The sequence below is a fragment of the Salmo salar genome, chromosome 02 (assembly GCF_965601325.2).
Source record: "Salmo salar chromosome 02, fSalSal1, whole genome shotgun sequence".
Lineage (NCBI taxonomy): Eukaryota > Metazoa > Chordata > Actinopteri > Salmoniformes > Salmonidae > Salmo > Salmo salar.
In genome coordinates this window covers 7885198-7911042 of record NC_138292.1, presented here as the reverse complement: position 1 = coordinate 7911042, position 25845 = coordinate 7885198, and the positions used below count along the sequence as shown (strand labels likewise).

The following is a 25845-nucleotide window of genomic DNA, read 5'->3' as shown; positions in this document are numbered from 1 at the left end:
TCCCTGAGCTGACGAGATATAAATCTGTCGTTCTGCCCCTGAACAAGGCAGTTAACCCACTGTTCCTAGGCCGTCATTGAAAATAAGAATTTGTTCTTAACTGACTAGTTAAATAAAGGTAACCCCCCCCCAAAAAAACAGCACTTACAGTTGCCTGGGGCAGCTCTATAACAGGGCAGCTCTATAACAGGGCAGCTCTATAACAGGGCAGCTCTATAACAGGGCAGCTCTAACAGGGCATCTCTATAACAGGGCAGCTCTATAACAGGGCAGCTCTATAACAGGGCAGCTCTAACAGGGCAGAAATTTGACGAACTGACTTGTTGGAAAGGTGGCATCCTATGACGGTGCCACATTTGAAAGTCACTAAGCTCTTCAGTACGGCCATTCTACTGCCAATGTTTGTTTATGGAGATTACGTGGCTGTGTGCTCGATGTTATTCACCTGTCAGCAACGGGTGTGTCTGAAATAGCCGAAACCACTAATTTGAAGGAGTGTCTACATACTTTGTATATATAGTGTAGGTACATGCTTATAAAAGTATATGTTGTATACAAATTATATAGGATAATTAGGATGTCAATGTATAATATTATAACCTAGCACTTGTAATAGCAGTATGTAGGCTAAGCTCTACTGTAGTAGCATGTTGAAGGACATATCACTGATATTTAGCTTTGGCCTAAATAATGTCTGGGCTATTTAATAGGCCTATTAGTTAGAATCAGAGGTCATCCATTTTATGGGCGTGACCCAGGCATGCAGAAAGTAGCAGCTTTTCAAGTTCATGTTAGATCTTTTAAATGATTCAAAAGGATTTATAAGACAAACATTGAGTGAATGACACACCTTGTAAATAGTTAAGAAGGCACCACATGGGGTCCTGGGACTTCAGAGGGGGACAAATGGAGACGTCTCTCAGACACAATAGTAGTAGCACTTCAAAGACTGTCTGGCTGCTGGAGAGAGAGACAGAAGAGAAGAGACAGCCAGGAGAGAACAATCAACAGAGAAGGTCACTGATATGTTACAACTCTGCTAGGCTACTGTTGTAATGTCCCAATGGCACCCTATTCCCTAACTAGTGCACTACATTTGAGCAGGGCACTAGATAGGGAATAGGGTGCCATTTGGGATGTAACAATAGGCTACTGTGGGAGACTACTTTCTAGACTACTAAAATGAAGAAGTACCTGAAATAAGATATGCATAGAGGCAGCTTGTCCAAAAACCAAAAATATAGAGGCTATACCATATGCCTTCCCTGAATATTTGAAAACAGTTTAAATAATGTCTGGGCTATTACATGTATATTTTAGTCATTAGCAGAAGCTGTTATCCAAAGCGACTTACAAATAGTACATTAATTAAATAGCCCTGACATTATTTAGGACTAAGCTAAATATCCGTGTTTGTGCTTCAATAGTCTATTACAGTAGAGTTTAGCCTACTTACCGGTATTACAACTGCTAGGTTACAATATTATACATTGATATGTTAATTATCCTATATCATTTATATACAACATATCATTTTATAAGCAGGTGCTTATTTACATATATACTAAAAATATAGGCTATTATTTGTGTTATTAATGTTAATAAAAAATAGTGTGACGGAGAATATTAGCCACAAAATATTAATTTCTGTAACCCTCCTGGAAAAATAACCGGGGGTTTAAAAATGAAGACCGCAAAATACAGCCCAGGCTACATCAAAGTCCCAACTTCCATTCTTTAAACAGATCCCTAAGGCATCTTCCGGGACGTATCTCCTTTATTTATTACAGTGTATCAAGTTTCATCTCATTTCAATATCACTTCAATGTGGTATTGCCGTCGCGTATCAGCCAATCACAAAGCGAGGACCCGGGCTCCAGTGGTAGAGAGATGTAGGCGTTGAAAGTGAACCAAGCGCTTGAAGATCTAGGGGCCAAAACGCTGCGCTTCAGACTCACACTCTGCAAGAGGAACATGCCAACAAGGATTGAAGTGTGACTCAACTGTAGGGAATGTAACAAAGAAACGGTCTACAGTAAAAGTAGATTGTGTGTAACCTAAAGAAGAGGATGTTTACTGTTTTCCGGACGTTTTCTTTCATGGCAGTTGATTTCACTGAAGAGAAGCGGCACTCGGACTTGCTATTGAGTTTTGGGGCAATTTTTCTTCCACTGTATGTGTAGGATACTTTGATGCAGTTTTAAAAAATGCTCTCATTTGGCCGTGTTCTTGTTACTTTCAGTGGTTTCTTGACAGCTGCGAATAGTTTTTAGGAACTTAGCGGCGCTTTTTTGGCATTTACCTGCGTTACGTCTCACGGATGAGGCTATTGAAGCCTTCTTTGGTCCCAAAGACTTTTGAAGGGGTATAGCCAACTCATTGTACGGGATTTTCCATCGGCGAAGAACTGTGACATGGACGCGCTTTGGGTCTGCACACTTTTTCTGCTCGTAAAGGTAAGTGTCATGTCGCTCCTATTCCTGATATACATAGGCTGTAACTCAGTAATATATCTCACAGGCTACTGTCCAGTAATACATGAACAGATCAATTCCCTGTTATTTTCTGCTGACAGTGCAATGTATAGTAACGCACATTACTGGCCTACATGAGGTGAATTCAGTATTTAGCCAATCTGCATAAAGTTAATGTTTTTCGCTACATTGTAAACTATGTTGGCATTACGCACGCGCTACATTGTAATTACATGCATGTGTTTTATTTAACCCTTATTTTACTAGTTAAGTTGACTGAGAACACGTTCTCATTTACAGCAACGACCTGGGGAATAGTTACAGGGGAGAGGAGGGGGATGAATGAGCCAATTGGAAGCTGGCAATGATTAGATGTCTTGCATCTTGATTGTGTTACGTTGTATTGTAGTCTACTTCTCACTCTACATTTACAATCCTCTGTATAGCTACAGAATGTGACATATTGTCATTATCTACAACTCTCCTGCTTTTACTCAGGGATAAACTCTGTCTTTTATCTTCCTTACTAATTGATAACATCTAGGCTGTATTATTACTATGTGTCATTTAAACGTTAATGCAGGTAGTTAAAGAGAGAGATTTGATCTGTACAGATCAAAGTGTCAAAATAATCCGTTCCACAGCTGGAGAACAGGACAATTTGACACTCCATCTCCTTTCAAGTCCAACAGACCTGAGGGCCTGTAGAGGAGAGGAGAGGCAGCAGCTCATGTCTTGTCATGTTCCCAGGGCCTAACCCTTTCTTCAAGATCAAAGCACTGCAGATACAACTCCATCAGATCTTTATACACTCTGCATTCTGTGACCCTGGAAAGATATTTATCTGTTTAATGAGGGGTTAATATCAACAAACGTTCAGTTTAAATGGAAAACAAAGTTTGGCTTCCCCAAAACACACCTTTGTTTCTATCACAGAGGTTTGTTTGAATTTTTTTTTTTATATATATTTTTTGGTGAACTTCTCCAATGAGTTTTCTCTGCTTAATATGAATGTTTTTTCAAACCTGAATGTATTAAAGATCATTATACTTGTCGTTGAATAACACGGCCCACTGTTAGTGGTTTGATTGTCCAAGGTTCTCTGTGACATTACCAAACTCTATTACAATTCATAGATAGTGCCATAGTCCTTCCTTGCGGCAATTCCTGGTAGAAATGCGTCATGAGTAAAACTATTGCTGCGGTCTGGATATCCGGAGCAAAGAAATGATAATTTCTCTCAGTCTGTGGCGAGAGAAGGGCGACCCTGTTTGTAACAGAACAGTAAATGTAATTTCCATTTAGACGCTAAGCAGTTTTCTGAATGGTTTTCACTTGAACTCCCAACCACCGCTTTGCTTTCCCACAGCGACATCTTTGAGAGAGTAAGTCAGCATTTTGAGAACTTTAATAATAAATTGCAGACAGACAAGCAGACAAGCATGGCTATTGGTATCCAGTAGTTTGTCATACTGTTAGGAGGAGATGGAAAGCTCAGCATATTCCCTGACTGGAACAAAACATGGTTAAACAACAAACAAAAAAAGTTCCAGATTCCAAACGTTGACTTTTTAAAGATGACCTGCTACTGCTGATGACAGTAATCCGTGTGCAGATTAAAATCATGGACCAATCAGACAGGCAAGCAGATCTAGCTCCACCCTCACTACCCATCCCTCTGCCTTAGTGTGTACGTCCCAAAATGGCACCCTATTGCGTATATAGTGCACTGCTTCCCAAATGGCACCCTATTCCCTATATAGTGCACTACTTTTGACCAGGGCCGATAGGTCCAGATTTTGGCCAGACTTGCCCAGATAATGAGTCATGGAGGCAATTATTTGCATCCCAAATGACACCCTATTCCCTATATAGTGCACTACAGGACCTCTATCTACATCTCCTGTTCTTCTATCTGCTGGAGGTGTCAGTGTGAAGGTGGTGACACCACGCTGCTGTCCCCAGAGTGGAGGTGGTGACACCACGCTGCTGTCCCCAGGGTGATGGTGGTGACACCACGCTGCTGTCCCCAGGGTGGAGGTGGTGACACCACGCTGCTGTCCCCAGGGTGGAGGTGGTGACACCACGCTGCTGTCCCCAGGGTGGAGGTGGTGACACCACGCTGCTGTCCCCAGGGTGGAGGTGGTGACACCACGCTGCTGTCCCCAGGGTGGAGGTGGTGACACCACGCTGCTGTCCCCAGGGTGGAGGTGGTGACACCACGCTGCTGTCCCCAGGGTGGAGGTGGTGACACCACGCTGCTGTCCTCAGGGTGTGAGGGTCAGGGTGGAGGTGGTGACACCACGCTGCTGTCCCCAGGGTGGAGGTGGTGACACCATGCTGCTGTCCCCAGGGTGGAGGTGGTGACACCACGCTGCTGTCCCCAGGGTGGAGGTGGTGACACCACGCTGCTGTCCCCAGGGTGGAGGTGGTGACACCACGCTGCTGACCCCAGGGTGGAGGTGGTGACACCATGCTGCTGTCCCCAGGGTGTGAGGGTCAGGGTGGAGGTGGTGACACCATGCTGCTGACCCCAGGGTGTGAGGGTCAGGGTGGAGGTGGTGACACCACGCTGCTGTCCTCAGGGTGGAGGTGGTGACACCACGCTGCTGTCCCCAGGGTGGAGGTGGTGACACCACGCTGCTGTCCCCAGGGTGGAGGTGGTGACACCACGCTGCTGTCCCCAGGGTGTGAGGGTCAGGGTGGAGGTGGTGACACCACGCTGCTGTCCCCAGGGTGGAGGTGGTGACACCACGCTGCTGTCCCCAGGGTGTGAGGGTCAGGGTGGAGGTGGTGACACCACGCTGCTGTCCCCAGGGTGTGAGGGTCAGGGTGGAGGTGTGAGGGTCAGGGTGTGAGGTGTGAGGGTCAGGGTGGAGGTGTGAGGGTGTGAGGTGTGAGGGTCAGGGTGTGAGGGTCAGGGTGGAGGTGGTGACACCACGCTGCTGTCCCCAGGGTGTGAGGGTCAGGGTGGAGGTGGTGACACCATGCTGCTGTCCCCAGGGTGTGAGGGTCAGGGTGGAGGTGGTGACACCATGCTGCTGTCACCAGGGTGGAGGTGGTGACACCATGCTGCTGTCCCCAGGGTGGAGGTGGTGACACCACGTTGCTGTCCTCAGGGTGGAGGTGGTGACACCACGCTGCTGTCCTCAGGGTGGAGGTGGTGACACCACGCTGCTGTCCTCAGGGTGGAGGTGGTGACACCACGCTCCTGTCCTCAGGGTGGAAGTGGTGACACCATGCTGCTGTCCCCAGGGTGTGAGGGTCAGGGTGGAGGTGGTGACACCATGCTGCTGTCCCCAGGGTGTGAGGGTCAGGGTGGAGGTGGTGACACCATGCTGCTGACCCCAGGGTGTGAGGGTCAGGGTGGAGGTGGTGACACCACGCTGCTGACCCCAGGGTGGAGGTGGTGACACCACGCTGCTGTCCCCAGGGTGTGAGGGTCAGGGTGGAGGTGGTGACACCACGCTGCTGTCCCCAGGGTGTGAGGGTCAGGGTGGAGGTGGTGACACCACGCTGCTGTCCCCAGGGTGTGAGGGTCAGGGTGGAGGTGGTGACACCACGCTGCTGACCCCTGGGTGTGAGGGTCAGGGTGGAGGTGGTGACACCACGCTGCTGACCCCAGGGTGTGAGGGTCAGGGTCAGGGTGGAGGTGGTGACACCACGCTGCTGTCCCCAGGGTGTGAGGGTCAGGATGGAGGTGGTGACACCACGCTGCTGACCCCTGGGTGTGAGGGTCAGGGTGGAGGTGGTGACACCACGCTGCTGACCCCAGGGTGTGAGGGTCAGGGTCAGGGTGGAGGTGGTGACACCACGCTGCTGTCCCCAGGGTGTGAGGGTCAGGATGGAGGTGGTGACACCATGCTGCTGACCCCTGGGTGTGAGGGTCAGGGTGGAGGTGGTGACACCACGCTGCTGACCCCAGGGTGTGAGGGTCAGGGTCAGTGCAGAGGGAGAGCCCTGCCTCCTGGGGCTCCCCACGCTTTCATGTGTTCATCACTCTCACGTGGAAACTCCAGGCTGCTGCAGCCAAGGAGTCAAACATCATGTCAAATGGGATCGCACTGCAAAAAGGCCCAAGGGCTTCTTTAGGGAGTGTGTGTGCATGAATGCTCACGCGTGGGTGACTGCACGCTTATGAGTGTACGTGCGCTTCTGTGTGTACATATGCTTCTGTGTGTACGCACACTTTTTTGTGTGTGTGTGTGTGTGTTGCTTATGTGTGTGTGTGTGTTGACGGAGTGACTGTGACAGCCGTGGAGTTCATAGCCCCTTTTGAAAGCAGATAGGGCTCCATGGTGGTCTCCTCTCACCAGGGAATCAAGTCCTCTACTACTGAAGTGGAGAGAGCAACTGCAGCCCCTCAACTCTCTCCAGCGGCCCTGGAGCAGACAGATCAGGTCTGTGTGCTCTCTTTTCTCAAGCTCCTTGAGCCAAGGAGGTGTCGACTGTGTAGGCTGCTTGGCTCTGTATATAAGCAAGTCCTGAGCTACCACATAACAGTCTGAAAATAGTTTATATAAGCTAGCATATAACAGTCAAATAGTTTATATAAGCTAGCATATAACAGTCTGAAAATAGTTAATATAAGCTAGCATATAACAGTCTGAAAATAGTTAATATAAGATAGCATATAACAGTCTGAAAATAGTTAATATAAGATAGCATATAACAGTCTGAAAATAGTTTATATAAGCTAGCATATAACAGTCTGAAAATAGTTTTATATAAGCTAGCATATAACAGTCTGAAAATAGTTTATATAAACTAGCATATAACAGTCTGAAAATAGTTTTATATAAGCTAGCATATAACAGTCTGAAAATAGTTTATATAAGCTAGCATATAACAGTCTGAAAATAGTTAATATAAGCTAGCATATAACAGTCTGAAAATAGTTAATATAAGCTAGCATATAACAGTCTGAAAATAGTTTTATATAAACTAGCATATAAGTCTGAAAATAGTTTTATATAAACTAGCATATAACAGTCTGAAAATAGTTTATATAAGCTAGCATATAACAGTCTGAAAATAGTTTATATAAGCTAGCATATAACAGTCTGAAAATAGTTTTATATAAGCTAGCATATAACAGTCTGAAAATAGTTTATATAAACTAGCATATAACAGAACAGTACACAATGATTCTAATATAGTTCATCAAAATTGTAACAAGTCAGCACGTTTTTGGAACAAGATTCCACTCTGATGTCATATGCAAATCGGCTGACTTTTCATGTTGACTTTCTGAACTGCCTATTCCTGTTCAGTAGGCGAGTACGGAGAGATTTTACACAGGTCACACATTCCCTCTGAGGTCCATAAATCGGAGCTCTGTTAGTCCCAGTCCTGATTACTGTGGTCATTAAGCCCCGGGCAGTGTGGATGTTTATACACACACACACACACACACACACACACACACACACACACACACACACACACACACACACACACACACACACACACACACACACACACACACACACACACACACACACACACACACACACACACACACACACACACACACACACCTCCACCCCATGAACTGGTGCACAGAGGGGAATATTTAACTCTATATTTGGTCAGCACAAGAGGAAATGCCAATGGGTCTGGCGCTGCAGAGTAAAGTAGAGCTGGAGTGGACCCTGTCTGGACTTTCTCTCCTGTGTGTGTGTGTATGTGTGTATGTGTGTATGTGTGTGTGTGTGTGTGTGTGTGTGTGTGTGTGTGTGTGTGTGTGTGTGTGTGTGTGTGTGTGTGTGTGTGTGTGTGTGTGTGTGTGTGTGTGTGTGTGTGTGTGTGTGTGTGTGTGTGTTGACAGTTTCTGGTCTATAGCATGATGAAGCAGCAGTTGGAGATGCTACCAGACAGCATCACTGCCACAAATATTTATCATTCAGTGGATGGGTAATTGTATGCGTGGGGTACAGAGAGGAGGTAGTCATTCAAAATCATGTTAAACACTATTATTGCACACAGAGTGAGTCCATGCAACTTATTATGTGACTTGTTAAGTAAATGTTTACTCCTGAACTTATTTAGGCTTGTCATAACAAAGGGGTTCAATACCTATTGACTCAAGACATTATGGGGTATTTTGTTTAGGTGAGTTACACAAAATCTGAATGTAAATCATTTTAAATTCAGGCTGTAAAACAACAAAATGTGGAAAAAGTCATGGGGTGTGAATACTTTCTGAAGGCGCTGTACGTTCCCAGTTTAAAATGATACCAGTAGATAATGTACACCAGATTTTGTACATGCCTTTTAAGTGCTGAAATATAAAATAGTTTAGTGAAAATCCAACCCTTGTAATTTAGGTACAGTATGACCTTTTTTAGATGACAGTTAGGCTACAGGAGCTGAGCATTACAGGTAACATTTTATGAGGTTCATTTATTTCATTCATTTTAGGAATGTTGCTTGCAAAATGATTGCAGTTGTTCCCATAGATAGACAGTACATGGTTGCTCAATGTATCACTGACCTTCGCTAAGCTAGCAACTTGGCTAACACAGCTAGCATTTTAAGTCAATAATATGCTGTTTTTATAAAAATGTTGTTGGCTTTATAATTGTGAGAGAAATGTTTGTAGCTAGTAGCTAGGAAGTTAGTCATACCTAGGTAGCTTAGCTGACCTTTCTCAAAATTAACCTCATTGTGGCTAGCTACTTCTTGTCTCTTGTGCTAGCTTTTATAGCCAAATATCCCTTCAGAAACTTACAACAGAAAAATATTGATATGGCCAGCATTGGAGACCATTTCTCCCCTCTTACTGCAGCTTTAGCTCATCTGGAAACAAAAGAGAAATACTGTGAAAACCAGCGTGCTGTAAACATTCTAAAATGCTGTGAAAACCAGCGTGCTGTAAACATTCTAAAATGCTGTGAAAACCAGCGTGCTGTAATCATTCTAAAATGCTGTGAAAACCAGCGTGCTGTAAACATTCTAAAATGTTTTGAAAACCAGCGTGCTGTAAACATTCTAAAATGCTGTGAAAACCAGTGTGCTGTAAACATTCTGAAATGCTGTGAAAACCAGCGTGCTGTAAACATTCTAAAATGTTTAGAAAACCAGCGTGCTGTAAACATTCAAAAATGTTTTGTAAACCAGCGTGCTGTAAACATTGTAAAATGTTTTGTCACCAGTGCTTGTTTTGTTGAAATGTTGTTGTCTTCACTGTTGCTCCTACGGCACTAATCTGGTGAGCACCTTTTGGAGCTCCGCCCAAGCAAGGCATTGGATTGGTTTGACATGTTGTGAGGTGTCACTGATTCCGGGTTCCGACCCCTCTTTAGCTGATTTCTGCCATGGAACTTCCCCAGGCTTCCCGTTTTAGGGGAGCATGGTTCTCGACAAGGCTTGTGCATTCCAAATGGAACCCTATAGGACTCTGATCAAAACAAGTCCACTACATAGGGAATAGGGTGTCATTTGGGACACAACCTAAATACACGGCCATTGAAAGAGACTACAAGCCATTAGCCAAGCTCTTCTCACACAACTCACTGTGATGGGCCATTCTCACATTTCCTGTAATTTAGCACACTCTTATCAAGAGGGATTTACAGTCAGTAGTCATTTAGCAGACACTCTTATCCAGAGGGATTTACAGACAGTAGTCATTTAGCAGACACTCTTATCCAGAGGGATTTACAGTCAGTAGTCATTTAGCAGACACTCTTATCCAGAGGGATTTACAGTCAGTAGTCATTTAGCAGACACTCTTATCAAGAGGGATTTACAGTCAGTAGTCATTTAGCAGACACTCTTATCCAGAGGGATTTACAGTCAGTAGTCATTTAGCAGACACTCTTATCCAGAGGGATTTACAGTCAGTAGTCATTTAGCAGACACTCTTATCCAGAGGGATTTACAGTCAGTAGTCATTTAGCAGACACTCTTATCCAGAGGGATTTACAGTCAGTAGTCATTTAGCAGACACTCTTATCCAGAGGGATTTACAGTCAGTAGTCATTTAGCAGACACTCTTATCCAGAGGGATTTACAGTCAGTAGTCATTTAGCAGACACTCTTATCCAGAGGCATTTACAGTCAGTAGTCATTTAGCAGACACTCTTATCCAGAGGGATTTACAGTCAGTAGTCATTTAGCAGACACTCTTATCCAGAGGGATTTACAGTCAGTAGTCATTTAGCAGACACTCTTATCCAGAGGGATATACAGTCAGTAGTCATTTAGCAGACACTCTTATCCAGAGGGATTTACAGACAGTAGTCATTTAGCAGACACTCTTATCCAGAGGGATTTACAGTCAGTAGTCATTTAGCAGACACTCTTATCCAGAGGCATTTACAGTCAGTAGTCATTTAGCAGACACTCTTATCCAGAGGGATTTACAGTCAGTAGTCATTTAGCAGACACTCTTATCCAGAGGGATTTACAGTCAGTAGTCATTTAGCAGACACTCTTATCCAGAGGGATTTACAGTCAGTAGTCATTTAGCAGACACTCTTATCCAGAGGGATTTACAGTCAGTAGTCATTTAGCAGACACTCTTATCCAGAGGGATTTACAGTCAGTAGTCATTTAGCAGACACTCTTATCCAGAGGCATTTACAGTCAGTAGTCATTTAGCAGACACTCTTATCCAGAGGGATTTACAGTCAGTAGTCATTTAGCAGACACTCTTATCCAGAGGGATTTACAGTCAGTAGTCATTTAGCAGACACTCTTATCCAGAGGGATTTACAGTCAGTAGTCATTTAGCAGACACTCTTATCCAGAGGGATTTACAGTCAGTAGTCATTTAGCAGACACTCTTATCCAGAGGGATTTACAGTCAGTAGTCATTTAGCAGACACTCTTATCCAGAGGCATTTACAGTCAGTAGTCATTTAGCAGACACTCTTATCCAGAGGGATTTACAGTCAGTAGTCATTTAGCAGACACTCTTATCCAGAGGGATTTACAGTCAGTAGTCATTTAGCAGACACTCTTATCCAGAGGGATTTACAGTCAGTAGTCATTTAGCAGACACTCTTATCCAGAGGGATTTACAGACAGTAGTCATTTAGCAGACACTCTTATCCAGAGGGATTTACAGTCAGTAGTCATTTAGCAGACACTCTTATCCAGAGGCATTTACAGTCAGTAGTCATTTAGCAGACACTCTTATCCAGAGGGATTTACAGTCAGTAGTCATTTAGCAGACACTCTTATCCAGAGGGATTTACAGTCAGTAGTCATTTAGCAGACACTCTTATCCAGAGGGATTTACAGTCAGTAGTCATTTAGCAGACACTCTTATCCAGAGGGATTTACAGACAGTAGTCATTTAGCAGACACTCTTATCCAGAGGGATTTACAGTCAGTAGTCATTTAGCAGACACTCTTATCCAGAGGCATTTACAGTCAGTAGTCATTTAGCAGACACTCTTATCCAGAGGGATTTACAGTCAGTAGTCATTTAGCAGACACTCTTATCCAGAGGGATTTACAGTCAGTAGTCATTTAGCAGACACTCTTATCCAGAGGGATTTACAGACAGTAGTCATTTAGCAGACACTCTTATCCAGAGGGATTTACAGTCAGTAGTCATTTAGCAGACACTCTTATCCAGAGGGATTTACAGACAGTAGTCATTTAGCAGACACTCTTATCCAGAGGGATTTACAGACAGTAGTCATTTAGCAGACACTCTTATCCAGAGGGATTTACAGTCAGTAGTCATTTAGCAGACACTCTTATCCAGAGGCATTTACAGTCAGTAGTCATTTAGCAGACACTCTTATCCAGAGGGATTTACAGTCAGTAGTCATTTAGCAGACACTCTTATCCAGAGGGATTTACAGTCAGTAGTCATTTAGCAGACACTCTTATCCAGAGGGATTTACAGTCAGTAGTCATTTAGCAGACACTCTTATCCAGAGGGATTTACAGACAGTAGTCATTTAGCAGACACTCTTATCCAGAGGGATTTACAGTCAGTAGTCATTTAGCAGACACTCTTATCCAGAGGGATTTACAGTCAGTAGTCATTTAGCAGACACTCTTATCCAGAGGGATTTACAGACAGTAGTCATTTAGCAGACACTCTTATCCAGAGGGATTTACAGTCAGTAGTCATTTAGCAGACACTCTTATCCAGAGGGATTTACAGACAGTAGTCATTTAGCAGACACTCTTATCCAGAGGGATTTACAGACAGTAGTCATTTAGCAGACACTCTTATCCAGAGGGATTTACAGTCAGTAGTCATTTAGCAGACACTCTTATCCAGAGGGATTTACAGTCAGTAGTCATTTAGCAGACACTCTTATCCAGAGGGATTTACAGTCAGTAGTCATTTAGCAGACACTCTTATCCAGAGGGATTTACAGTCAGTAGTCATTTAGCAGACACTCTTATCCAGAGGGATTTACAGACAGTAGTCATTTAGCAGACACTCTTATCCAGAGGGATTTACAGTCAGTAGTCATTTAGCAGACACTCTTATCCAGAGGGATTTACAGACAGTAGTCATTTAGCAGACACTCTTATCCAGAGGGATTTACAGTCAGTAGTCATTTAGCAGACACTCTTATCCAGAGGGATTTACAGACAGTAGTCATTTAGCAGACACTCTTATCCAGAGGGATTTACAGACAGTGCATTCAACTAAGGTAGGAAGAACAACCACACATCACAGCGATAAGACAACCACACATCACAGCGATAAGACAACCACACATCACAGCGATAAGACAACCACACATCACAGCGATAAGACAACAACACATCAGAGCGATAAGACAACCACACATCACAGCGATAAGACAACCACACATCACAGCGATAAGACAACCACACATCACAGCGATAAGACAACCACACATCACAGCGATAAGACAACCACACATCACAGTGATAAGACAACCACAGCTCACTGTAGAAGCTCATGTGATCACTGAGATGAATACCTGTTGAAACTGAGCTCCCATCACCCTGATACTGCAGATCTGTGCTAGCTGAGGTTCACATGTTGTCTGGCTCCTCAAATAGTGGTGCAATAAAACCTCTGTGCTGTTTTTCTTGGCATGAAACATGCCCTCCTTCCCTTCAAAGCTGTGCTGTTGTTCTTGGAATGAAACGTACCCTCCTTTCCCTTCGAAGATGTTCTCTTTCTAGTGGTGGAATTGTTTCAGTGCAGTTTTGTGACTGGAATGATCAAATCAAATCAAATGTTATTTGTCATATTGGCCGAATACAACAGGCTTTTCACCTTACAGTGGAATGCTTACTTACAAACCCTTAACCAACAATGCAGTTCAAAAAATAGTGTTATATTTACTAAATAAACTAAAGTAAAAATGTTTTATTAAATTAAAAGTAACACAATAAAATAACAATAACGAGGCTATATACAGTCAATGTGCAGGGGTTCAAGTTAGTGGAGGTAATTTGTACATGTAGGTAGGGGTAAAGTGACTATGTATAGATAATAAACAGTAAGGGGTACAGGTTATTTGGAGGTCATTTGTACATGTAGGTAGGGGTAAAGTGACTATGTATAGATAATAAACAGTAAGGGGTACAGGTTAGTGGAGGTCATTTGTACATGTAGGTAGGGGTAAAGTGACTATGTATAGATAATAAACAGTAAGGGGTACAGGTTAGTGTAGGTCATTTGTACATGTAGGTAGGGGTAAAGTGACTATGTATAGATAATAAACAGTAAGGGGTACAGGTTAGTGGAGGTCATTTGTACATGTAGGTAGGGGTAAAGTGACTATGTATAGATAATAAACAGAGAGTAGCAGCAGTGAACAAAACAAATGGATCAATGTAATAGTCCGGGTATCCATTTGATTAATTGTTCAGCAGTCTTATGGCTTGGGGGTAGAAGCTGTTAAGGAGCCTTTTGGACCTAGACTTGGCACTCCGGTACAGCTTTCTGTGCGGTAGCAGAGACACCAGTCTATGAATTGTGTGACTGGAGTTTTTGACCATTTTTTGGGCCTTCCTCTGACACCATCTAGCATATAGGTACTGGATGGCAGTAAGCTTGGCCCCAGTGATGTACTGGGTCATACGCACTACCCTCTGTAGCACCTTACAGTCAGATGCCGAGCAGTTAACATACCAGGCGGTGATTCAACCGGTCAGGGGGATAAGGTGTTGTCGTGCCCTCTTCACAACTGTCTTGGTGTGTTTGGACCGTGATAGTTTGTTGGCGATGTGGACACCAAGGAACTTGAAACTCTCGACCCGCTCCACTACAGCCCCGTCGATGTGAATGGGGCCATGTTCGGCCCTCCTTTTCCTGTAGTCCACTATCATCTCCTTTTGTCTTGCTCACGTTGAGGGAGAGGTTGTAGTCCTGGCACCAAACTGCCAGGTCTCTGACCACCTCCCTATAGGCTGTCTCATTGTTGTCTGCGATCAAGCCTTCCACTGTTGTGTCATCAGCAAACGTAATGATGGTGTTGGAGTCGTTCTTGGCGACGCAGTCGTGGGTGAACACGAGGGGACTAAGCAAGCACGACTAAGGGGCACCCGTGTTGAGGATCAGCGTGGCAGATGTGTTGTTGCCTAACCTTAGCACCTGGAGGCGGCCTGTCAGGAAGTCCAGGATCCAGTTGCAGATGTAGGTGTTTAGTCCCAGGGTCCTTAGCTTAGTGATGAGCTTTGTGGGCACTATGGTGTTGAACGCTGAGCTGTAGTCAATGAACAGCATTCTCACATAGATGTTGTTTTTGTCCAGGTGTGAAAGGGCAGTGTGGAGTGCAATTGAGATTGTGTCATCTGTGGATCTGTTGGGGTGGTATGCGAATTGGAGTGGGTCTAGGGTTTCTGGGATGAAGATTTTGATGTGCGCCATGACCAGCCTTTCAAACCACTTCATGGCTACCGACGTGAGCACTACGGAGCAGTAGTCATTTAGGCAGGTTACCATTCGCTTTCATGGGCACAGGGACTATGGTGGTTTGTTTGAAACATGTAGGTATTACACACTCGGTCAGGGGGAGCTTGAAAATGTCAGTGAAGCCACTTGCCATTTGGTCCGCACATGCTCTGAGTACACATCCTGGTAATCTTTCTGGTCCCGCGGCCTTGTGAATGTTGATCTGTTTAAAATTCTTGCTCACATCGACTACGGAGAACGAGATCACACAGTCGTCCGGAACAGCTGGTGCTCTCATGCATGCTTAAGTGTTGCTTGCCTCGAAGCAAGCATAAAAGGCATTTAGCTCATCTGGTAGGCTCGCGTCACTGGGCAGCTCATGACTGGGTTTCCCTTTATAGTCCATAATAGTTTGTATGCCCTGCCACATCCAACGAGCACCAGAGTCAGTGTAGTATTCAATCTTTGTCCTGTATTGATACTTTGCCTGTTTGATGGTTCGTCTGAGGGAATAGCAGGATTTTTTACAAGCGTCCGGATTAGTGTCCTGCTTCTTGAAAGTGGCAGCTTTAGCCTTTAGCTAGGTGCGGATGTTGCCTGTAATCCATGGCTTCTGGTTGGGATATATATGTACGGTCACTGTGGGGACGACGTCGCAGATGCACTTATTAATGAAGCCGGTAACTGAGGTGGTATACTCCTCAATGCCATTGGATGAATTGCGGAACATATTCCAGTCTGTGCTAGCAAAACAGTCCTGTAGCGTAGCATCCGCATCATCTGACCACTGGCATGGTGTGTGTGTTTGCGTGCGTTCATGTGTGCATTCCCATTTGTGTGTTTGTGTGCGTGCATGTGTGTGACACCGTTTGTGTTTGTGTGTGTGTGCGTTGGTTCCTGTGTGTGTTGGGCTCGTTGGAGGCTCCACATGTTGACACAAGCTGCTTCTTGGAGCAGACATCGGAGACAGCGGTTTCTCCCAAATGGCACCCTATTCCCTACGTAGTGCACTACTTTTGACCAGAGCCCTATTGGCCCTTGTTAAAAGTAGTGTACTATAAAGGGAATAGGGTGCCATTTGGGAGTGAGTCGGGGAGAAATCAGAGGGTTGTTTAGCTGTTAGCAGGAGGTTAGTTGTTAGACATCTGTTAGTTCCTGTCTTCCCTCAGGCTCCAGGGATAATGGCTAGTGGGTCAATCAGCCCTCAACATGGGCATGTTTCAGATGCCTGACTGCTTTAGAGGAGGGCCTTGATGGGGGGAGGGGGAGGAGTGTGTGTGTGTGTGTGAAATCTCTTGTTCTTAGAGTGAGGGGCGGGCGGGAGGGAGCGACACACACACACACACACACACACACACACACACACACACACACACACACACACACACACACACCTGCAGGGCTGGGGGGGGCATCAAAGGCCCCCTCAAAACAGACACACATGCTGGGCTGCGGGGGCTAACTGACACAGCCGCCTGGGGCTACAACGGTCTCCCCTCCTCCTCACCCTCCCTCCCTTCCTCCCACCCCTCACTGTGTCTGAGGACAAGAGACACACACACACATTGTGACTATAATGTCATTCACACCCATGTGGAATGTGTCAATGTGGGAGGGAGGAAGCCCTTTCTACTCCTTCCTTCTTCCTCATGTCTCAGTGTTTTCCTTCTCCTTTGTTTTACTCTTTCCATGGGTATGAAGCCAGTCTGATTAAAGCCAGTCTGATTTAAAGGCAGTCTGATTAAAGCCAGTCTGATTTAAAGGCAGTCTGATTAAAGCCAGTCTGATTTAAAGGCAGTCTGATTAAAGCCAGTCTGATTTAAAGGCAGTCTGATTAAAGGCAGTCTGATTTAAAGCCAGTCTGATTTAAAGCCAGTCTGATTTAAAGCCAGTCTGATTTAAAGCCAGTCTGATTAAAGCCAGTCTGATTAAAGCCAGTCTGATTTAAAGCCAGTCTGATTTAAAGCCAGTCTGATTTAAAGCCAGTCTGATTAAAAGGCAGTCTGATTAAAAGCCAGTCTGATTTAAAGCCAGTCTGATTAAAGCCAGTCTGATTAAAAGCCAGTCTGATTGAAAGCCAGTCTGATTAAAGCCAGTCTGATTAAAAGCCAGTCTGATTAAAGCCAGTCCCTCCTGCTAGGCTGCACTGGGCTCTATAAGCCCTTAGGAATGTCTGATGTATCCCTCATGTTTAACACACTGGGGCTACCTTCCAAAAGGCACCCTATTCCCTATAGAGTGCACTACTTTTGAGCAGAGCCCGGCGAGCTCTATAGACCCTGGTCCAATGTAGAGCCCCATATAGGGAATAGGGTGCCATCTGTGCCTCAGTCTGGCCCCTCCATTACCCGGCCGGGGCAGATAAGCGCTCAGCACTCTGAAAACAGAGCCAGATCAAAATATAAAAAACGACTATTTTCAATACGCCCACCTTCTCCGCACCTTCTCCCCATTCTTTCCGTCTGATGGTGAGGAGGTAAAGGGGTGTGTGTAATTGTTTTCCTGATTTCTACACAAACATCGAGGTCTTATTTTTGAGTCTTTGGTTGGTGGAACTGGACTGGCCTTGACTGAGACCAGCTGAGAGAGATGCTTGTGCTCTTACTCCTCCAAACATAGCTTGTCACCATAGTTTCCATCCTAGTCTTGAACATATCTATGTGTTGGCTTGTCACCATGGGTTCCATCCTAGTCTTTAACATATGTGTTGGCTTGTCACCATAGTTTCCATCCTAGTCTTGAACATATCTATGTGTTGGCTTGTCACCATAGTTTCCATCCTAGTCTTGAACATATCTATGTGTTGGCTTGTCACCATAGTTTCCATCCTAGTATTGAACATATCTATGTGTTGGCTTGTCACCATAGTTTCCATCCTAGTCTTGAACATATGTGTTGGCTTGTCACCATAGTTTCCATCCTAGTCTTTAACATATGTGTTGGCTTGTCAACCACTTATCAGTTTGATCTATAAAAGAGTTCCCTCATCACTGGCATCTGCAGCACCAATAAATAAATCACTATCTATCTGATAATTGATGCTAAGCTAACTGTTTTGTTTCTCCTTCCAGGTTGCCCTGGGAGATGCCTGTGTTAGTGGGCAGTTCAGCCAGTCAGGGGAGTGCTGTAGCCCGTGTCCTCCAGGCCATGGGGTGGAGGTAGAGTGTGGGATGGAGGACACCAAGTGCCAGCCTTGCCCTGAGGGTGAGTCATGGAGGCAATAGGGTTTAGATGCTGTTGCTTATGCCATTCCCCAGTAGACATACAACTATAGTACATACATATTGATAATACTGTGAGATACATTCAAATCACCTATACCTTGTATGTTCCAGGAACGTTCTCCCCATCAGACGGTCTCTCCCCGTGCCTCCCCTGTGCCCGCTGCCCTGCTGGCATCCCAGAGCTGACCTCCTGCAGCGCCACCCAGGATACCCACTGTGATTGTGACCAGCACTTCTACCTGTGGCGGGATGGGAAGAGTGTGGCGGGGCTGTGTGCCGCCTGCACCATGTGTGGACGTGGCGAGGGGGTGGTGAGGCTGTGTGGTGCCCAGGGGAACACCCAGTGCCAACCATGTCGCCCAGGAACGTTCTCCGAGGAGAAGAGTGATATCAAGCCCTGCCAGCCCTGCTCTCAGTGCTCTGACACTGAGGTGGAGATCAGAGCCTGCCAGCTCAACTCTGACACCCTCTGCATGGGTGCGTCTCTGTGTGTATGGTGTGTGTATGGACTTAAAGTTGACCGGGGCAGCTCTAGCAGGGCAGCTCTAGCAGGGCAGCTCTAACAGGGCAGCTCTAGCAGGGCAGCTCTAGCAGGGCAGACATTTGATGAACTGACTTATTGGAAAGGTGGCATCCTATGACGGTGCCACGTTTAAAGTTACTGAGTTCTTCAGTAAGGCCATTCTACTGCCAATGTTTGTCTATGGAGATTGCATTGCTGTGTGCTTTATACAGTTGTCAGCAACGGGGTGTGGCTGAAATAGCAGAATCCACTCATTTGAAGGGGTGTCCACATACTTTTGTATATATAGTGTATGTTTCCCATGCCAATAAAGCCCCTTTGAGGGAGGGGGAGAGAGGGAGAGAGGAGACATGTGGCCAACACCTGTACCCACACCTAATCTGAACACTTAGCAACACTCTTGAGGAAACATGAGCACAGTCCAACAGAGAGAAAACACTCTTAAGTGCTGCAGTCAAATGGCTCGGAGCCGACAGCTCTTAAAGAGGGACAATCTAACTACCCCCACACCAGACCCCAGGGCCTTGGCACACTGGTGACCCCAACATGGTAACCCCTCACTGGCTCCAAATGACCAAGCCTTGGCCTAGTGGCCTGGATCTCCCCAGGAGTCTGGTCATCTGAACACACACAGCTACCAGCCCCCCTGACTGGGTCAGGGGGGCTGGTAGCTGACTGGGTCGGGGGGGCTGGTAGCTGACTGGATCAGGGGGGGCTGGTAGCTGACTGGATCAGAGGGGGCTGGTAGCTGACTGGATCAGGGGGGGCTGGTAGCTGACTGGATCAGGGGGGGCTGGTAGCTGACTGGATCAGGGGGGGCTGGTAGCTGACTGGATCAGGGGGGGCTGGTAGCTGACTGGATCGGGGGGGCTGTTAGCTGACTGGATCAGGGGGGGCTGGTAGCTGACTGGATCAGGGGGGGCTGGTAGCTGACTGGATCAGGGGGGGCTGGTAGCTGACTGGATCAGAGGGGGCTGGTAGCTGACTGGATCAGGGGGGGCTGGTAGCTGACTGGATCAGGGGGGGCTGGTAGCTGACTGGATCAGGGGGGGCTGGTAGCTGACTGGATCAGAGGGGGCTGGTAGCTGACTGGATCGGGGGGGCTGTTAGCTGACTGGATCAGGGGGGGCTGGTAGCTGACTGGATCAGGGGGGGCTGGTAGCTGACTGGATCAGGGGGGGCTGGTAGCTGACTGGATCAGAGGGGGCTGGTAGTTGACTGGGTCGGGGAGGGGCTGGTAGCTGACTGGGTCAGGGGGGTCTGGTAGCTAACTGGGTCGGGGGGCTGGTAGCTGACTGGGTCAGGGGGGGCTGGTAGCTGACTGGGTCAGGGGGGGCTGGTAGCTGACTGGGTCAGGGGGGGCTGGTAGCTGACTGGGTCAGGGGGGGCTGTAGCTGACTGGGTCGGGGGGCTGGTAGATGACTGGGTCAGGGGGGCTGGTAGCTGACTGAGTCGGGGGGGCTGGTAGATGACTGGGTCAGAGGGGGCTGATATTTAACTGGGTCATAGGGGGGGGCTGGGAGCTGACTGGGTCAGAGGGGGGGCTGGGAGCTGACTGGGTCAGAGGGGGGGCTGGGAGCTGACTGGGTCAGAGGGGGGGCTGGGAGCTGACTTGGTCAGGGGGGCTGGTAGATGACTGGGTCAGGGGGGCTGGTAGCTGACTGGGTCAGAGGGGGGGCTGGTATTTAACTGGGCCAGAGGGGGGCTGGTAGCTGAATGGGTCAGAGGGGGGGGGGGGGGGTAGCTGACTGGGTCAGAGGGGGGCTGGTAGCTGACTGGGTCAGTGGGGGCTGGTATTTAACTGGGTCAGAGGGGGCTGGTAGCTGAATGGGTCAGTGACTGTGGGTCTGTGTGACTGTGTTTGCATCAACTGTAGGTATGAAAGCCCTCACATTTTATACACAGTCATTGACTTATTACAAAAAAAACATTGTGCCAATGGTAGATGTGTCAAGGCCCTTGATTTGATGTTGAGACAGGGATAAGGACAGGGCAGATATGTTGAGACAGGTATAAGGACAGGGCAGATATGTTGAGACAGGGATAAGGACAGTGCAGATATGTTGAGACAGGGATAAGGACAGTGCAGATATGTTGAGACAGGGATAAGGACAGGGCAGATATGTTGAGACAGGGATAAGGACAGGGCAGATATGTTGAGACAGGGATAAGGACAGGGCAGATATGTTGAGACAGGGATAAGGACAGGGCAGATATGTTGAGACAGGGATAAGGACAGGGCAGATATGTTGAGACAGGGATAAGGGCAGATATGTTGAGACAGGGATAAGGGCAGATATGTTGAGACAGGGATAAGGGCAGATATGTTGAGACAGGGATAAGGGCAGATATGTTGAGACAGGGATAAGGGATAAGGGCAGATATGTTGAGACAGGGATAAGGGCAGATATGTTGAGACAGGGATAAGGGCAGATATGTTGAGACAGGGATAAGGACAGATATGTTGAGACAGGGATAAGGACAGGGCAAATATGTTGAGACAGGGATAAGGACAGGGCAGATATGTTGAGACAGGGATAAGGACAGGGCAGATATGTTGAGACAGGGATAAGGACAGATATGTTGAGACAGGGATAAGGACAGATATGTTGAGACAGGGATAAGGACAGATATGTTGAGACAGGGATAAGGACAGATATGTTGAGACAGGGATAAGGACAGGGCAGATATGTTGAGACAGGGATATGGACAGGGCAGATATGTTGAGACAGGGATAAGGACAGATATGTTGAGACAGGGATAAGGACAGATATGTTGAGACAGGGATAAGGACAGATATGTTGAGACAGGGATAAGGACAGATATGTTGAGACAGGGATAAGGACAGGGCAGATATGTTGAGACAGGGATATGGACAGGGCAGATATGTTGAGACAGGGATAAGGACAGGGCAGATATGTTAAGACAGGGATAAGGACAGGGCAGATATGTTAAGACAGGGATAAGGACAGGGAAATATATGTTGAGACAGGGATAAGGACAGGACAGATATGTTGAGACAGGGATAAGGACAGATATGTTGAGACAGGGATAAGGACAGATATGTTGAGACAGGGATAAGGACAGATATGTTGAGACAGGGATAAGGACAGGGCAGATATGTTGAGACAGGGATATGGACAGGGCAGATATGTTGAGACAGGGATATGGACAGGGCAGATATGTTGAGACAGGGATAAGGACAGATATGTTGAGACAGGGATAAGGACAGATATGTTGAGACAGGGATAAGGACAGATATGTTGAGACAGGGATAAGGACAGGGCAGATATGTTGAGACAGGGATATGGACAGGGCAGATATGTTGAGACAGGGATATGGACAGGGCAGATATGTTGAGACAGGGATAAGGACAGGGCAGATATGTTAAGACAGGGATAAGGACAGGGCAGATATGTTAAGACAGGGATAAGGACAGGGCAGATATGTTAAGACAGGGATAAGGACAGGGCAGATATGTTAAGACAGGGATAAGGACAGGGCAGATATGTTGAGACAGGGATAAGGACAGGGCAGATATGTTAAGACAGGGATAAGGACAGGGCAGATATGTTAAGACAGGGATAAGGACAGGGCAGATATGTTGAGACAGGGATAAGGACAGGGCAGATATGTTGAGACAGGGATAAGGACAGATATGTTGAGACAGGGATAAGGACAGATATGTTGAGACAGGGATAAGGACAGATATGTTGAGACAGGGATAAGGACAGATATGTTGAGACAGGGATAAGGACAGATATGTTGAGACAGGGATAAGGACAGGGCAGATATGTTGAGACAGGGATATGGACAGGGCAGATATATTGAGACAGGGATATGGACAGGGCAGATATGTTGAGACAGGGATAAGGACAGATATGTTGAGACAGGGATAAGGACAGATATGTTGAGACAGGGATAAGGACAGATATGTTGAGACAGGGATAAGGACAGGGCAGATATGTTGAGACAGGGATATGGACAGGGCAGATATGTTGAGACAGGGATATGGACAGGGCAGATATGTTGAGACAGGGATAAGGACAGGGCAGATATGTTGAGACAGGGATATGGACAGGGCAGATATGTTGAGACAGGGATATGGACAGGGCAGATATGTTGAGACAGGGATAAGGACAGGGCAGATATGTTGAGACAGGGATAAGGACAGGGCAGATATGTTAAGACAGGGATAAGGACAGGGCAGATATGTTAAGACAGGGATAAGGACAGGGCAGATATGTTAAGACAGGGATAAGGACAGGGCAGATATGTTGAGACAGGGATAAGGACAGGGCAGACATGTCAAGTGGCCCCCTTCTACCTTTAGTGTTTCCTTCATGGTTCAGTGGTTCTCTAATCAACAGTCTCCCATCTATCTCCAACCAACAGATAAGAAGCTCCACATCCTGTCTCGTCCCCCTGAGTCTGACGGCCCTCTGGCCGCTCCTCGCCTGCCTGGGTTAGGGTTGGTGAATGATGGAGAGGAGGCCAGCCCTTCCCCTGGAGGAGGAGAGGCCCCCAGGGCCCCCGGGTTCACCCCTCAGGATGATGGGAGCAGCAACCACATCCTGGTCTACGTATCAGTTCTGGCTGCTGTGGTGCTGGGCCTGCTGCTCTACGTCGCCTACAAGTGGTGAGTTGACAGGAGACACGCTGCCGTCTCATTGGCTGCATTCTGATTCTCCACACTTGAAGCATTACATTGGCTGGAGGGAGTTGTTCAATTGTTAAATGCATGACGGGGTGGAGAATTGTTTGCAAACCTTTCGATTGCCGTCATGTATTTCTGTTATAGTTGTGATAAAAATGTTCCTGTTATGTTCAGTAACGTGTGTAAAAGTGTTTCCTCCCACCTCTCGTCAGCTGGACGTCGTATAAGCAGAAGCAGGCGTTGAGTAAAGCCCGCGCTGCAGAGCTGGGGACGTGTCCTGAAGGAGAGAAACTCCATAGTGACAGCGGCGTGTTCCTGGACTCACACAGCCTGCAGGATAGCCAACCAAGTAAAGGTAACAACAAACAGCCATCACAAGACTACACCAGAATTCACTTCACTGCACTTTTACTTGAGTGAGAACAGAAGCCCAAGTTAAATACATGTTCTAATCTCTCTCAATGTAGAGCACATTTAGCATTTATCAGACACTCTTATGCAGAACAACTTAGATGGCTTTTCTTATTGTCTTTTGTCATCTATTCTAACTGTTGAATGGCCTTGTGACTGTCTGTGTCTGTGGTGTATTCCACCCCCAGGTAGTAAGAGGGACAGTAAGCAGGACAGCCGTCTGTACATCAACCTGCCCCCCCACAGACAGGAAGAGGTGGAGCGTCTGCTCCAGGAGGGGAGCGGGGGCCGCAGAGGCTCCTGGAGGACCCTGGGGGCCGCGCTGGGCTACGAGCCCGAGCAGATGGACCTGTTTGGGCACGGCGAGGCCCCTGTACACACCCTCCTCTCCAACTGGGCCCAGCAGGAGGGCTCCACTCTGGGACTTCTGTGCTCGGCGCTGGCCCGCATCGAGAGGCCCGACGTGGCTGCCGCTCTCACCTGCCCTGCCCAGGGGGTGTCTGTGGTCTGAGGGGGGAGCCATGTTTAGTCCCAAATGGCACCCTATTCCCTATATAGTGCACTACTGGTAAGCTAATGGTCAAAAGTAGTGCACTATGTAGTGTGCCACGCAGCCACAGAGCCTTCCTCATGAGCCTGATAAGACTGGGTCGCATTCATTAGGAACCAAATGGAAGAAAACGGACTGAATCAGGGAGTGACGACCTGAACTTGAACCAATAAGAAATGTTTGTTTTTGTTTTCCGTTGCGAAACATACTGCTGCGGTGTGTACTAATGAATACGACCCTTGTGGACTTAGGAGAGGATGGATGGGGCAAACAGCCCTCCTTCTCTCCCAGTGGGATGGCATGGTATGCCAGGGGCGGTACTCTTGACGGCCCCATAATGCCTCAGACATTTGAACTGAAGAGGACAGTGGAAGTGTTGTTACTGGTTCGTTGGGCTGGTTCATCGTCTATTGGAAATGTACAGTATATCCACCATTCTTCCAGTATATATAGATGTTTTTTTTACCATACTTGTGTATAATCTGCCCAAGCGTTCTAGGAATGGCTATTTATTTGCAGCAATGTCAGAAGGAGCCACTCTCTTTCCTGATTTGTTTTGCAGCAATGTGAGGAGGATGAACAACAGCTGACTGTAACTAACTGAACAGGCATGGGAATGAGATACTCTGTAGAACATTCTTTACAACTATGAAATAAAGGCATTCTGTTCATGTTAACAATCAGTCGGGAATTTTAAGACCATTGTAAATATTTGATCATAGATTCATTGTAATATAGTGTTAGAAAGGTTTTCAAGCATGAAGGAGCAATCGCAAACATCTTTGACTGAGGCAACGTAGCATGCATGATGACACTCTCTCTCTCTCTCTCTCTCTCTCTCTCTCTCTGCCCTTAGCCACTCCATCTTAAAGACATTGGGAGGCCTCAAGTCAGTGATGTACTATCAGCATTGCTAATCACTGCCTCTCTCCTATCATGGTTTCTGGTGTGGCTGGCTATCCAGAACATTATCGTTATGTAACAATCAGTCACTTATTCTTGTCTATATTCTAATGTCATGGTGTGTGTTTTTCTAAGATGTCGTTTCATATAATAAATGCTTTTGAAGGTGTGAGTGAGTGAGAGTCAAACGGTGCTCTCTGAGCTTGTTGTGTTACATGCTCTGACAAGTACAGTGGTTTCAGTCCTA

General features: G+C 46.6%; 1 protein-coding gene across 1 annotated transcript; it reads left to right on the top strand.

Annotated features, from left to right (window-relative positions):
- The first annotated feature begins 1832 nt into the window (after positions 1 to 1832).
- On the top strand, positions 1833 to 25042 carry LOC106606109 (tumor necrosis factor receptor superfamily member 16). Its single transcript, XM_045719232.2, has 6 exons — positions 1833 to 2456; positions 18402 to 18534; positions 18666 to 19031; positions 23473 to 23716; positions 23947 to 24089; positions 24334 to 25042. Exons 1-6 carry the CDS (start codon positions 2415 to 2417, stop codon positions 24654 to 24656), a joined length of 1251 nt encoding a protein of 416 aa, XP_045575188.1. The 5' UTR covers positions 1833 to 2414; the 3' UTR covers positions 24657 to 25042.
- The last annotated feature ends 803 nt before the right edge of the window (positions 25043 to 25845 follow it).